Raw genomic sequence first — 15,142 nt, forward strand, 5'->3', positions numbered from 1 at the left:
TTACACAAGGCAATATGTATAGTGTATGGAAATGTATTTGTAGGTGAGGAGCAAGGTGTAGTAACGGATCTTTACCTAATTGGTTGAGAGTAGTCACAGTAATAGTCCATGACGTCTGGACAGACTGTTTCAAGAACAATTTGGACATCCGATCACGCACATTACCCAGCCATGCGTCATTTGCTGAGATCTGTACTCTGTATTTACTACACAAGACACAGGTGACTGAACCATAGGGTTCAAGAGGTCATTGGTTGGAGACCAGGCATAGGTGTGACAAGATCCCTATATTAGACCGTCAGCAAAAGGGTGGCTCGTGATAGGCACACCAGTTTGTCGGTGTAAATCGAATATTGTCATTTGCATTTTTCTTTTCCATGGTGTCCAACACAGATCCACACCTCCCTGATCAACGGGCGGCCGAGTGCGGACGATCCCTCGCCGACCTTACTCAACTTCACCTCTGCACGCTACATCCGCCTGCAGTTCCAACGAATCAGAACTCTCAATGCTGACCTCATGACCCTGGCTCTTAATGACCCACGAGAGATTGACCCCATCGTCACAAGAAGGGTGAGTCTGTTCCACGGAAATGACTTACAGCACACCTTTCCCTGTTTTTTTTTATAATGTCCGCATTTGGTGCATCTGTGAGCTCCGAGCCACCGTGAAGAATGGCAAACGGCTTTCCGTGTTGATTGCGTTCCCCTAAGCAGACAGATGGGTCTTAATTAAAAATGTCTATAATTAAGAAATCTGTTCCTTCCTAAGAAACATCCACCTCATCATGTGTTGACTTTGGCCCTCGCCATCCGTCACCAGGCGAGCTCCTCCATCCACGGTAATTAACGGACAGATTGCAGGGGCTTAATTTTCGAGTGAGAAATCTTTCATTACAAAGCACTGTTTCGGTTTTAGTCGCACCCAAAGGGGAGCGGCACGATGAGGCCGTGGATTACATTCTCCCTGCCTTCAAACACAGTAATGGATTCTGACCGCCAATGAGCAGCTTGAGAGCAGGATAATAGATCTTTGTTTCGTTGGCAAAGCCCTAATAAATGTAAGTGTGTGATAAAGGAGCCTGTGGTTATGACACTTTGGTTTTATTTTGCTGCAGTACTACTACTCCATTAAGGACATCTCGGTGGGTGGGATGTGCATCTGCTACGGACACGCCAAAGCCTGCCCTCTCAATGCCCAAACCAAGGTCTGTAAAAGTGTTGCTGCATTCTACATTCGTACAGACAACATTTGACTGCAAAATGTATTACAATCACAATCTTGATTCAGTTCCTTTTTGTAAAATGTGTATTCATGCTGTCTTAAACCATATTTCAAGATCAGCACATAAATGTAAGTGTAGCTAAAGTGAGATTTTATTTTTCTGACAACTATTCATAAATAGAAGCAGCTTTACTTTAGTATAAATGCGAAATACATTTGAAGTAATGGACTACTGCAGACATTTAAGGATGTGGCCCAACCTGCTGCAAAGTCCTGGTCATCACAAAACTACTTTTCTTTATGCATTTTAATACAGACCAAAGAAATTGGAATTTCCAAAATGCAAATAGGATTATGATATTATATATGCTTTTTTTGTAAAAAAAAGTGTCCCCCAGCAAGATCTTCATGTTCAGCCTCAATATTATCGGTGTCACTAGTCAAACTCCCCTGAAAGGCTATATGTCCTTTCATCACCCGTCAGAAATTCAGCTGCGAGTGCGAACACAACACGTGCGGGGAGAGCTGCGACCGCTGTTGCCCCGGATACAACCAGAAGCCGTGGATGGCGGGGACGTTCCTGACGCGGCACGTCTGTGAAAGTAAGATGCCACCTTTCCCGTCCCGTTTTAACTGACAGCTACATTGTGCCAGGCAGTATGACGTGCACACCTAATACGCTGTAAAGCACACACCAAAGACTGGTGAGCCCATGGTTTTTTTCCCGCCGTTGGTTCAAGCCTTTGTCGCGTGAGGCCTGTGAATCGCTTCCAAGGCTAAATATTACATCTACTCAGAGGGATCTGTGTCACAGAAATACGATGCTGTTGTTTTTGTCTTCAACTCCATTTTTGTTTTGCCGCTTCAGAGTGTAACTGTCACGGGAAATCCGAGGAGTGTTACTTCAACCAGACGGTGGCAGACAGGAAGCTGAGCCTGAACAGTAATGGCGAGTACGAGGGGGGCGGCACGTGCCTCGGGTGTTCTGACAACACGGCCGGGATCAACTGCAGACTGTGTGGACGGCTTCTACAGATCCGTGGGGGTAAGACACGTCCGGTCGGGTCGAACCTGGGACACGCGGGGAGCCTAAGGCAGTGCAACCTAAAAAAAAAAATTATTACAGTAGCAATAATGTGATGCTTTGGAAACATGCAGTAATTTGCTTTAATATAACATTACATTGGATTATGAGGATGCATTTATTGTAAATAATTAGCATTTTATTTTTTATATTATAGTGTTATAACCTGGAATCTCATGAGTTAACCAGTGAAATTGTAGTGTCTACATTTTGACAAGAAATACACATGAATATGGATATCTGTCCTGAACGTTTTTTCAAGGCTCATTTCTAAATATTCTATTTTCACGATCCAGGTGTGCAAAGGTAAGATAAAACCACTTATTCAGATGAATTTTGAGACATCTATTGTGGTCCTTTCAGGTACAACCAGAGGAAGATCAGCCATGCCAACCCTGCTTTTGTAATCCCATGGGCTCCATACATGGCACCTGCATCCCTGATGAATCGCAGGCTGACGGGGGTGGGTCTTCCGCTTCCATCTGCTTATAGCTTTACTTTTTAAATTAGGTTTACTGTGTGCATTCTGATGGTTGCTTTTCAATATAGATTTACATTTACAGCATTTACCAGACACCCATATATATATATATATATATATGGGGTGGTAGTAGCCTAGTGGGTAACACACTCGCCTGTGAACCAGAAGACCCAGGTTCAAATCCCACTTACTACCATTGTGTCCCTGAGCAAGACACTTAACCCCGAGTGTGTGTGTGCCACTTCTTGACTTTGGAACACCAGAACACTATTTTAAGAAGGAAATTGAATTTCCACCGTGGACAAAATATAAAAATATTTTGCTCACTGTTTTCCTCGATGTAAAAGAACATTATTAATGGTCCAGCTTATTAAGGGTGTGGTGCAGTTTTTGTGGATTTTTTAAATAGCAGGCACCCACATGAACGTTCAGAATAACCAGCAGAGCAGATGTCACGGCGAAGAGCTATAGGAAAACGTGGAGACCTTCTCGTCTTCTGTGCCCACGCAGAGCTGGCGGCCGGTCCTGCGCTGCAAGGCCGGCTACGCGGGGAGAAGTGCGACCGCTGCGCCTTCGGACACCGGGGCTTCCCTCACTGCGAGCTCTGCGGCTGCAGCCTGGACGGGAGCCTGAATGAGGACCCCTGTCAGCCCCCCTGCGTCTGCAAGGTATCTCGCGAGGGGGGGAAATAAATCCATTTGTCATCGGTACTCGGCCCAGGGCCGTAAATTACGAACGCGTTACCCTCCGGAGGATCGAGCGCTCTAATTACCTCGTGTTCGTCAGGGCCTGCTCGCCGGAAGTCGATCGGCGCGGGTGTCGGGCAGGATCGCTCCTTCTCCGGCCAATTACGCGGTCTGCTCGCCGCGAACTTTGCTCCTCATTGGGTCTAATTACTGAGCTGGGCGCGGCGAGGTGTTGTTGTGCCGCGCCGAGACTTCTCTCTCCAGATCACCAGTCAACACGTTGAACCGCCATCCCGCTCCTCGTTAGCCAGAGTTCTCTATCCGGCCGTATAACGTGACAACTTGCTGTTCTCTTACTTAAGATTTGAAACCTGTCATGTGATTGAAGTGATTGCCATTGAAAGAGAAGTGATTGTCACATGTGATACACAGCAGCACAGCACATTGGTGCACACAGTGAAATTTGTCCTCTGCATTTAACCATCACCCTGAGTGAGCAGTGGGCAGCCATGACAGGCGCCCGGGGAGGAGTGTGCGGGGACGGTGCTTTGCTCAGTGGCGCCTCGGCGGCTCGGGATTCGAACCGGCGACCTTCAGATTATGGGGCCGCCTCCTTAACCGCTAGGCCACCACTGCCCCTCATGTGTGGGACTGCGAGCGTCAGAGCTCAGCCGTCCACTCAGTCCTATTAAAGTGCCACCAGCGTAGGTAGAATGTAAAAAAATGAAAAGGAGACAGGAGACGGTAGAAAATAATATATTAGAGAGCAGACGGAGGAATTGCAAGAGGGGATGCATAATTATAAGTTATTAATTTTTTTTTTTGGTGTCCTATGTTCCTATGAAGCTGCGTTTCACTCCCTGAGCCGGCTGTGGTGTTTTCTCGCTGGCGTGGCGCAGCACCGGTGAAGTGGCTTGGGTGGCCGTGTACGGGACGGTTGGTAGCCCGAGCTCAGAGAGGTGTGGCTTTTCCTGCGTCCCAGCAGACCCGACAGCGGCTTTCATCTCTTCGTTAGTCCGAGCTTCTTGTGTGTGTGGTTTTTGTGCACACATACTTTGTACTCCCACACCCCTGGAGTACGGGGACTGTCGCGGTGCGTGGACGTTCAAATAGCGGCGTCTCTTTTCTATCTGCTGCCCCTCCCCCGACCCCCTTCCTCTCCCCCCCGGCTCCACGTCCTCATCTCTCACATCTGTGTTTTGCAGGAGAACGTAGAGGGGGACAACTGCGACCGCTGCAAGCTGGGATTCCACGATCTCCAGGGTGACAATCTCCGTGGTTGTGAGAAGTGTTACTGCTCTGGTGTGGCAAGTGATTGCCACGACTCCCAGTGGGCCTACAGCAATGTACGAGCATATGTGTGTGTGTGTGTGTGTGTGTGTGTGTGTGTGTGCATACTCCACAGAATTGAAACGGACTGAACTCATTCTCTCATTTCCGTACTGCCACAACTCATTAACTCGTTTTTCTGTGTCTGGACGAGTGTGTGTGTGTGTGTGTGCGTGTGTTTGTGTTACACACACTAGCCAACCTCATTATAAATGGGTGTGTGCGGAGTCGTAAATATTCTGATTTTACTGAGCCTCGCACACATGTTGGACCCAGGTCAGTAGCCTGTGGGGTCGTGTGTGTAAAGGTTGTCTGTGGGTGTGTGTGTGTGTGTGTGTGTGTATGGCTGGGTGGCACCAGATTACCAGAGATGATGGAGTGGGTGATGCCATGTGTGGTAGGCAGCTACACATCTGTCTCTGCAATTAACCTGACCTTGAGTTCTCCCGTCAAAGCACCATTTATTTTAATCACAGTGGATCTGCGTATTGTGTGTGTGTGTGTGTGTGTGTGTGTGTGTATTTACACACCCAGATGTAAGACTTTGCATAAATTTGTGGCAAATAACTTAATATACTCTGTTTTTTTATGGGTCACAAATATCAACTTTAGCTTAATGAAAATAACATACATTTGAACTTGTCTAATAAATATCCTCCAGCTTGACAAATACCACGATGAAGGATGTTGGGAAGAAATTGAATTTGAGCTTAATTTAGAAAAGCAAACTGGTAGATCGAGCAAAGAAATAAATAAATAGGTGGTCGACAGGAGGACGTGACTGCCAGTAGTCAGCAGAGCATTTTTTTAAAGGTGATTTAGCATCATTTTTTTTTTTTTTTTTGCTGTGTCTTTTGCAGGTGTCTGACATGACCGGCTGGTTCCTGACTGGCGCAGATGGGTTGGTGAGGGTGTGGCCCAACAGAGACACGCCCCAGCGGCTGAGCATCAGTCACGCCGAGGCTCGGAGACACCTGCCAGAGGTGTACTACTGGAGCGCGCCGGCACATTACCGCGGCAACAAAGTGAGTCCTCACCACCGCAGACAAAGACTGTCTGGCCACAGTCTGCCGACACAGTAACACCTCTGCGTGCTGTGCAGACACACCTTTCTCTGTTACCATAGTATAACGCAGTGTATTCCTTATGTAATAACCAGTGTCCTGCGGATTCTAGGCTAATGTTTCTTATTATGTTGTTGGAAATATTTTTTTATGTGTAAAAAAAGGGAAAACCAGAAGGCAAAATGTGATCGCAAATCACTGCATTTTTTCTGAACAAGACAGAGAAACTGTACTTTGATACATCACCTTCCATTCTTCACACATAGACTTGAACCTTAGCATATCGACACATTGAAATACCATCATATCAATAATATTTACAGTTACATTTATTGCATTTATCAGACGCCCTTATCCACGGCGACTTACAATCAGTAGTTACAGGGACAGTCCCCCTGGAGCAACTCAGGGTTAAGTGTCTTGCTCGGGGACACAATGGTAGTAAGTGGGATTTGAACCTGGGTCTTCTGGTTCGTAGGCGAGTGTCTTACCCACTAGGCTACTACCACAGCTAGCGTCACAGCTTCTGAAGATTAAAAAGTTACTTCACTGGGGGGTCCTTATAAAAGAATTCTTATTATTAGTAATATTCTTATTATATTAGTAATATTTCAATGCTGAAATTATATCCACAGGGCTTGTAATGATGGTTGTAAGTCCTCAGTTTTTACGTGATGTGTGGTTCTTTGACGAAGCGAGATTTCACCTTTTATTAATGAAAAACCTGTGGGATGAGTGTCAAGGCAGGGTCACATGCTTCATGCCATTTCATATATATTGCACCTTATTTAGCTAAGGAATGACTTGACGATATGTTAATGAGCTGAGGTGTGTTGGACCAAGATAAAACCCGAAACGGGGCACTTTCCCCCGAGGAAGCCGATCGCACAAATCCGGACGGAACATCCTGCCCGCCATGTTCCATCGGAGCCTCTCTCTGACATGCATTAGCTCTGACAGCGCGGCTTCTAATGAAAAAGCCAAACTGTTGTGCTTTTTTCTGCCTGATTCGTGCCAGCACTGTGTCGCATGACACGGCGCGTAATCGGTGTGTGTGTGGTGTGCATTGTGAGAACAGTACGTATACGGACCCGTGGGGTTCCTGTGACCCCCGGCGTGCGTTAGGCAGGCCGTGTGACTCTCATTTAGATGAAAATGAGTCGTGGTGTGTCGGCGAGGACTGATGAAGAGTGGTCCCGCGCTCCCATTCAGCCAGATCAACGCTTTATCAGGAGGTAAACAGCAGCTGCATCAAATATTCAAGACAAATCGCACTTTTGCATTAACGCCTCCACCCCGCGGCATTTATTAAAGATGAATTTTTACCCACCTTGCCCACACCTTTGCATCCATAGCTGCTGGAGTGTAGCCGCGGGTTTACGGTGAGTGATTTGGAGTCAACAGTTAAAACCAATAAGGCTGAAATCTTTTGCGCGCTGATGGACTGTTTTGCCTGTGGACGGGCCGCCGCCGCCGCCGGCCTCGGCGTGCAAGCCAGGCGAGGAGAGGAGCGTCGGTTACGGCGGCTGCCTCCTCACTCAGTTGTGACCCATCACATCTAATAGACAATTATGATGATAAATGAACCCATTTCGCCCGCGCCTGCCGGAGTACCCACTCCAGCACGTACTGCACCCCCCTCGCCCACAGATTGACATGGCTGGCAGAAGAGAGAGTGTGGTGTGTGTGTGTGTGTGTGTGTGCATGGGTGCGTGTGGGGCTGAGCGTGGGGAATATGGGTGGATGGCCGCGATTGAGCTGGATGTGTTTACTGACTGCCTTCTTCCTCTGCAGGGGCGCTTGCTTTTGTGTGTTTTGTGCAGAACGAGCACCCCCCACCCAGATGGGGTTGAATAGGGTCCCGAACCCAGTACACTTCTCTGGCTTAAAATTAGCAGCACACACAGTTTCCTAGCTGTCAGTGGGCATCGTGGACTACCAGGACTCACACGCCATTTTTTCATGTGCAACAGATTTCAACAGTGAAGCTTGTTCAGGGTTTTTACTTTTTTTTTTTTCGGAATCAGTGTGGACAATTTGAGGGATTTTGACGAGTTGTACCAAGAAAAGGTTGAAAAAGTCTCTCCCTCAGTTTTACTGTACATTGTGTGTTTGTGTAGTCAAACAGTTTTCAAGAAATAGTTTTTTAATGAATAAAAATTATATAGAGTAAAAATTACATACACTCAGACATGACTGGTAAAGCACTTTCAGTGTCATATAAGGAAACACCACTAGATGGAGCAGCTCTGGTGTTAAAACTGTTAGGTGAGCAAGATAACGTATGTGGTAGCTTTTTACATTTTTCACAGCATAGGTTGATCAAATCATGTTTATAACTAAATGCAAACAATCGAATTGTTTTATTTAAAAAAAAATACAAACAAAATTAATTAATATGAACCAAAAAAAACCCTCACCCTTCCAAGGTTGTTAGTTTGAATTCCAGCTCAGACTTTGTGTGTGTGGAGTTTGCATGCTCTCCCCATGTTTGCACGGTCTCCCATGGGTCTTCTGGTTTCCTCCCACTATCAACAGGCATCCACACTAGGTGAAGTAGTGACTCAAAATTGACTCTAGGTATGAGTGAATGGTGTGTGTGCCCTGTGGTGAGCTAGTGTCCCTTCCTGGCTGAGTCCCCCACACTCTGCCCAGATTCTCAGGATTAAGGACAGTGAGTGAGTGAGAAATATACATTAGTATGGGCTGGTTGCTTTATATTCAGCAGTTTGAGGTAGGTGCATAGCAGGAAAATGCTGTGAAGCCAGGCGATGCCATGCTGTATGTTTACCATCAACAAGGACAATTTTTTAGAAAGTTATGTGAGGCTGAGAGCAGCCACAAATTACCCATTACCCACAGGCCTGTAAACTGTGATATTCTGTCCACAATTCATACTTCAGAAAGATGAATTGATGGTACAGCTGAGCCATAGAAAGCCAGATGTGTGTGTGTATTTGTGTGTTAACTATTATATGTGTACTGTGCTCAAGCAGATGTTTGCACAAACAAGTTCTGATGCTTTTTGGGGTGGGGTGGTGTGAGCGCATTCTGCTTTGTGGGGGTGCCATTGTGGGTGGCCGGTGGAGGAGTACATAGTGACGTCTTCTGGGTATGAAAGCAAACTGATCCCAGGGTGGAAAGAGGAGAGCAGATGTGGGAAGGATGGGTCTCTGTGGTGTAGAGAGGGAGAGTGATGGAAATGAAAGAGAGAAATGGGGGAGGAAAATGGCACCGGAAAAGGAAGTGTGTGTGTTTATTTTACAGTTTCTATGTGTGTTTGTTGTATGTTGTGTGTGTGTGTGTGTGTGTGTGTGTGTGTGTGTGGTGTGTGTGTGTGTGTGTGTGGTGTGTGTGTGTGTGTGTGTGAGATTCTGCATGTAGGTCCCTGTTTCTCAGAGGTAATCTCTGGCAGAGGGGAGAAGAGAAAAGAAAGATAGAGAGACTGTATGAATCAGTGTGTGTTTTGTATTAATATCTCAGAGGAGACCCAGAACCCTCACAACAATTTTAGGTTATGTTTATTTGTTTCCAAATCATGGAAATGTAATCAGTTCCAACAAAAATTAAAGTACTAAAATTTACTTTTGTTTATTAGGTTAAGTTAAGGGGTAAAGTTGAGTTTAGGATTAGAAATATTTTGTCACATATAAGCAGGCGTGTATTTATTATGCATGCATAAGTCCTCAGAAAGATATAAAATTGTGTGTATGTGTGTGCATTTTTCATCCTTACAAAGATGCAAATATCAAAAAATTAAACTGGGGACATTTTGCTGGTTCCTACTCAGAATATAACTTTGAATTCATTTTTAAAAGGTTATTTTTGGTTATTTTGGTTAATTTAAGGTGTAAAGACCGATTTAGGATGAGAAACATTTTTTGTTACACATAGGTAGATTTTTATTTATCCTTGGGTCCTCATAAAGTATGTTGGTCTGTGTGTGAGTATGGAAGAAATTTCATTTTAAAAGGAAGAGAATCACAGGGACAGAAAAGAGTGTGTGTGTGTGTGTGTGTGTGGTGTGTGTGTGTGTGTGTGTGTGCGTTCATGGATGCATGCCTGCATTGGTCCCTGTATCTCTGAGCAAATCTCATTTCAAGAGGGAGGAAGTGAGTGAGGGAAATTGAGAATTGAGTGGGAGGACAGCGGAGCACGAGAGAAGGAAACATTGTGTCCTCGCACAAGCGTGTCGGTGGGAGACGCACTTCGTTTTTAAGCATGTTTGCAGCAGAGCCCGGTGGAAGGGACCGCTGCTCATTTCCTGTTAGCCGTGGGCGGTGGTGGTGGGGTCATCTCAACTCTATCTGTGCCTGTTCTCCTGTCTCCCCTTTGCTTTTAAATGAATAGAATGAGGTCTTGCTCGACAGCCCACACTGACTCTGGCCAGCTCTATCAGAGCTGCATTATATTCCGATAACTTTAACAATGTGTGAGAATGCTGAAATCATGCAGATTAAATCAGCAAGTTCCCTTTAAGAAACTAAACTAAGACCCAGTTGTTAAATGCTTCATAATGTTTTACTATAGTCTCACATTTGTAGTAAAACTGTGATGAATTAACCAAAGATAATTTAGATATATCATTTATCAATATATGCATTGTACAGTAAAATCATTTAATTTCATTTGATTTGATTAATGTACACCCATCAAACCATAATGACAGAAAAACACAGAATTGTTGACATTTATTAACAAAGAAAAACTTAAATATCACATGGTCCAAAGTTTTCAGACCCTTTTATCAGTATTTAGTAGAAGCCCCCTTTTGATCTAATCCTCTGCCATTCCTCCTTGCAGATCCTCTCCAGTTCTGGCAGGTTGGATGGTAATCATTAGTGGACAGTCATTCTTAGGTCTCTCCAGAGATGCTCAATTGGGTTTAATTGACTGGGTCATTCAAGAACAGTCACAGAGTTGCTGTGAAGCCACTCCTTTGTTATTTTAGCTGAGTGCTTAGGGTCATTGTGTTGTAAGAAGGAAAACCTTCAGCTCAGTCTGAGGTCCTGAGCACTCTGGAGAAAGTTTTCAACCTGGATATCCCTGTACTTTGCCACATGAGGGAGAGACTTTTTCCCTCAATTGCAACAAGTTGTTCTGTCCCTGTAGCACACACCCACGGCATGATGCTGCCACCACCATGCTTCAATGTTGGGACTGTATTGGACCGGTGTTGAGCAGTGCCTGTTTTTCCTCTACACCTACCACTTAGAATTAAGGCCAAAAGTTCTATTTTGGGCTCATCAGACCAGAGAATCTTATTTCTCACCATCTTGGAGTCCTTCGGATTTCAAGTGTCTTGCACTGAGAAGAGTCCCTGGCTGGTGGAGGGCTGCAGTGATGGTTGACTTTCTACAACTTTCTCCCATCTCCTGACTGCATCTCTGGAGCTCAGCCATAGTGATTTTGGGGTTCTTCTTTTCGTCTCTCACGTCTTCTCTTCTCCCCAGATAGCTCAGTTTGGCTGGACGGCCAGCACTAGGAAGAGTCTGCTCGTCCCAAAAATCTTCCATTTAAGGATTATGGAGGCCACTGTGCTCTAGGAACCTGAAGTGCAGCATCATTGTTTTGGTTCCCTTGGCCAGTTCTATGCCTGGCCACAGTTCTGTCTCTGAGCTTCAGGCAGTTCCTTTGACCTCATGATTCTCATTTGCTCTGACATGCATTGTGAGCTGAAAGGTCTTATATAGACAGGGGTGTGGATTCCCTGATCAAGTCCAATCAGTATAATCAAACACAGCGGGACTCAAATGAAGGTGTAGAACCATATCAAGGACGATCAGAAGAAATGGACACTACCTGAGTTAAATATATGAGCATCACAGCAAAGAGTCTGAATTCTTAAGACCATGTGATATTTCAATTTTTCTTTGTTAATAAATCTGCAAACATGTACAAAATTCTGTGTTTTTCTGTCAATTAGGGGTGCTGTGTGTTCAATGAATTTCATTCCAGTTTTCAGGAATGTGAATGAATGAGACATTTTCATTATGAAATTAAGCAGACTAAAAGATGTAATAAGCAAGAGGTATTTCTAACCTCAAGATCTCTATTTTCTGGCCAGATCTTTAGTTTTAAACTCTCCAAGAATCAGCACCAGACACAGGACCCCTTTATTATTGCAAAAAATCTTTTTTTTTATGTAGTATCTGTGTTAACAATGCACCGCATAAAACGAGCACATGGAACTGGGGTCTGCCAAGGGGTCCTAGGAATGTTAAGCATCTACTACTAAGCAGGAGGGTTAGCGTCCACTTCCTGCCAGAGTGTAGATTGAATGATGTTGCTTAGCAACAACACTAACTGCTGGGTCGTATGTGAGACACATACTGTATTTCATTGATGTAGGGTGAAACTAAAGTCATTTTAAAGTTGACTTTACTGTTTCAATGTATCGATACATGTTGGCAGTGGTGGTCTAGTGGGTAAGGACCACTGACCGTAATCAGAAGAACCCCAAACCGCAAAGGTTCCACTGAGGCGCTACTGAGCAAAGTGCCATGCCCACACACTGCTCAGGGGTTGGTAGTAGCCTAGTGGTAACACACTTGGCCTATGAACCAGAAGACTACAGAGTCAACAGGTTCAAACCCCCCTTAATACCATTGTGTCCCTGAGCAAGACACTAACCCTAAGTTGCTCCAGGGGGACTGTCCCTGTAACTACTGATTGTAAGTCGCTCTGGATAAGAGCGTCTGATAAATGCTGTAATGTAAATGTAAATGTCACTAAGGGTGATGGTTAAAAGCAGAGCGCACATTTTGTTGTGTGCAGCGTGGACTATACCGCAGTGTTTCACAATGACAATCACTTCACTTTTACTTTTTTTATATTGAATCTTTACTAATGAAATTTCACTCATGGTAGGTACTACTATTAATACTGTAATAGGTAGGATGGTATAGTTTACCTTATAGTTTATGTTAAGATGTTGCAGTAAATAAAGTGAAAAAAAAAACACTTGAACCCATGTATGTACATCCAGCAGTCTGCCATTCTCTCTGTGAAATTAACGCTGCTTGAATGCTTGTCATGTATCTGTGACTAATGCAAGGTTAAAGGGAAGGCCGTCTGTTATTGTGGTGTGGGTGTTGGTTTAATGAATGGGTTTTTGATGCCGTAAACAATATCATTATCACGCGCAAAGAGCCTGGCTCCAATTTATCGCTGTCCCTCACTTGAAAAAAGTGAGGTGTGCAGACTGTCTGCTCCCCACAATGCACTTCGCCTTTATTTGCATGGTCCTATTGGTCTGGAGAGAAGAATCTTGAGGCAGAATTGAATCATATGTGTTAAGGGGGCTACATTATATGGAAACAAGCTCTGACGGGACCTGGACCCGGAACAGATGGTTTTGGATCTATATGTACCTCTCTGTGTTGGGTGAATACACCATTCTAAGATTGTCATGTCACTTTAAGTGGATCAGTATGGTGAGCTTTTGGGACTATAGGCTTTGCTTTCTGCCTCCAGGGTCATTCATTGCACTGTGCCACCAAAAAATATGCAAAACCTGCCCTTCATATAAGGTCAGCAGGCCAGGCCCAGTCAGTAAGTGCTCACCAAGAATGAGAGCGAGGGCAGGGAACTGTCAATTTCTAGCACAATCAGCTGAAAAACAGACTTTGTTCAAGATGTTCTCCATTGAACAGATGTTCCATTATTTGAAAATGTTTCTGAAAAAAAGGAAAAAGTGTTCTGCAGTTTTTTTAGATGCCAAGACCCAGTCACCTTTTCACAAAAAGCCTCTGTAAGTCTGTCCTTGGGGGGAAAAAAGACAATATGGACAATATATCTTTGCAATATGGACTCTCTAGTAGAATGCCATGTTGTTTCAACACACCTATGACCAAGTTCCATGACTATTGCAGGTATTTAAATGCACTTGTTCATGTGGGACTTTTTTTTAAATGGTGTATCTCTTCACAGCTTGGAGCATTTGGTGGAAGTTTGATCTACAGTGTCTCATTTGACAGTGAGGGGGACAACCAACCTAAGACGATCACCACTTCTCCCGAAGTCATTATTGAGGTAAGTGGTTCTTGACATCTATTTTGGAACAGAAATGCCAAATTGAAATTTAAATGTCATTTATTTTTCATGCATCTGCTTTTTTTTACCCATTTTATCCAAGAGAGGGTCACAAATAAATAGAAATCTGATGTTATATCTAAAATCACTCACCTTCCATAACACGCTTAGTCCTACTCAGAGTCGCAGTTTCCAACTGCAACTACAGGTCTAACACACAAACACGCTATTCACTCACACATTCACACCTACTGACAACTCACCATGCCTTTAAACAGGCAGAAACTGGAGAGCCTAGAGCCACGCCAACACAGGGAGAGCAAACTCAGCACACACAACATCCAAACAGTGATTCAAACTCATGTTAACAATATTTTTAATTCTAGACCATAGGTAAATAACATTGTTTGTCACTTCAATGAACTTTTCAAATATTATTGAAAATGATGAAGCAAGTGACGTAATTGCCCGAGCCTGAATTAGATTTTGAACCAGCACGTTCCCCTTTCCCTGGAAGTGCTAAAGTCTAACTTTAGCTCTGTGTACGTTTGATTTATGTTATATAAATTACTTGGTAAGTCTGCACACATAAGACACGGGGGCTTCGCTGCCCACTGCAATGAAAAAGCTTAGTCTGGTTTTAATTCGTCCTATAAAAACCCAAAGTGGGTAAATTGGCATCTAATAGAGCGGGCAGTTGATGGGGGAAGGTAGGTGTTTCTAACAAAGAAACCACCGCAAAACTAAGTGTTTCATTAAAGCGGAGAGAACTTGTGCATTCCTTCTTGCAAGATCTCATTACAAGCCAGAGAGCAGTGTTATGATGTAAATCATACAGAATATTTTGAATGATCCGAGTCTCTCTGGAGACCTTTGCTTCTCATGCTCTATAGTTCACCACAGATATGTCTGGGCAGACTGTCTGGTTGGTTTGGAAATACTTGAGTCGCAGCTGTGTTTGTGTGTGTTGTGTTCAAGCTCTGCCGAATGTGCTTGATTATGTTGTTCGGGGATGGCGGTATCTGGCTCCTCATTAGCGCTCCCGGAGACTGGGCCTCAGCGTTCTCCTTCTTTTTGTGTTCCCTGGATGTCTCTAAGGAGCTTTGACTAGAGAGCTAGGCTCTCTGAGACTGAAATTGAAGCTCCGTCCCCCCAACTTCAGCAGTAACTTTCACAAGCATGCGGGCATGACGAGGCAGGTGAACGGAGAAGAGGACGGAGAGGTGACGAGATGACGAAG

General features: G+C 44.5%; 1 protein-coding gene across 1 annotated transcript in view; it reads left to right on the forward strand.

Moving 5' to 3' along the window:
- Positions 1–393: 393 nt before the first annotated feature.
- Positions 394–15,142, forward strand: part of LOC114773660 (laminin subunit alpha-2-like) — a gene marked incomplete at its 5' end in the record, with an annotated part of 86,076 nt that continues 71,327 nt past the window's right edge. Inside the window, 10 exon segments of the mRNA XM_028965897.1 lie at positions 394–573; positions 1,118–1,207; positions 1,709–1,826; positions 2,093–2,237; positions 2,239–2,269; positions 2,672–2,771; positions 3,300–3,457; positions 4,681–4,821; positions 5,665–5,829; positions 13,801–13,902. Coding sequence (XP_028821730.1) covers positions 394–573; positions 1,118–1,207; positions 1,709–1,826; positions 2,093–2,237; positions 2,239–2,269; positions 2,672–2,771; positions 3,300–3,457; positions 4,681–4,821; positions 5,665–5,829; positions 13,801–13,902 — 1,230 coding nt within the window.

The sequence above is a fragment of the Denticeps clupeoides genome, unplaced genomic scaffold (assembly GCF_900700375.1).
Source record: "Denticeps clupeoides unplaced genomic scaffold, fDenClu1.1, whole genome shotgun sequence".
Taxonomy (NCBI): domain Eukaryota; kingdom Metazoa; phylum Chordata; class Actinopteri; order Clupeiformes; family Denticipitidae; genus Denticeps; species Denticeps clupeoides.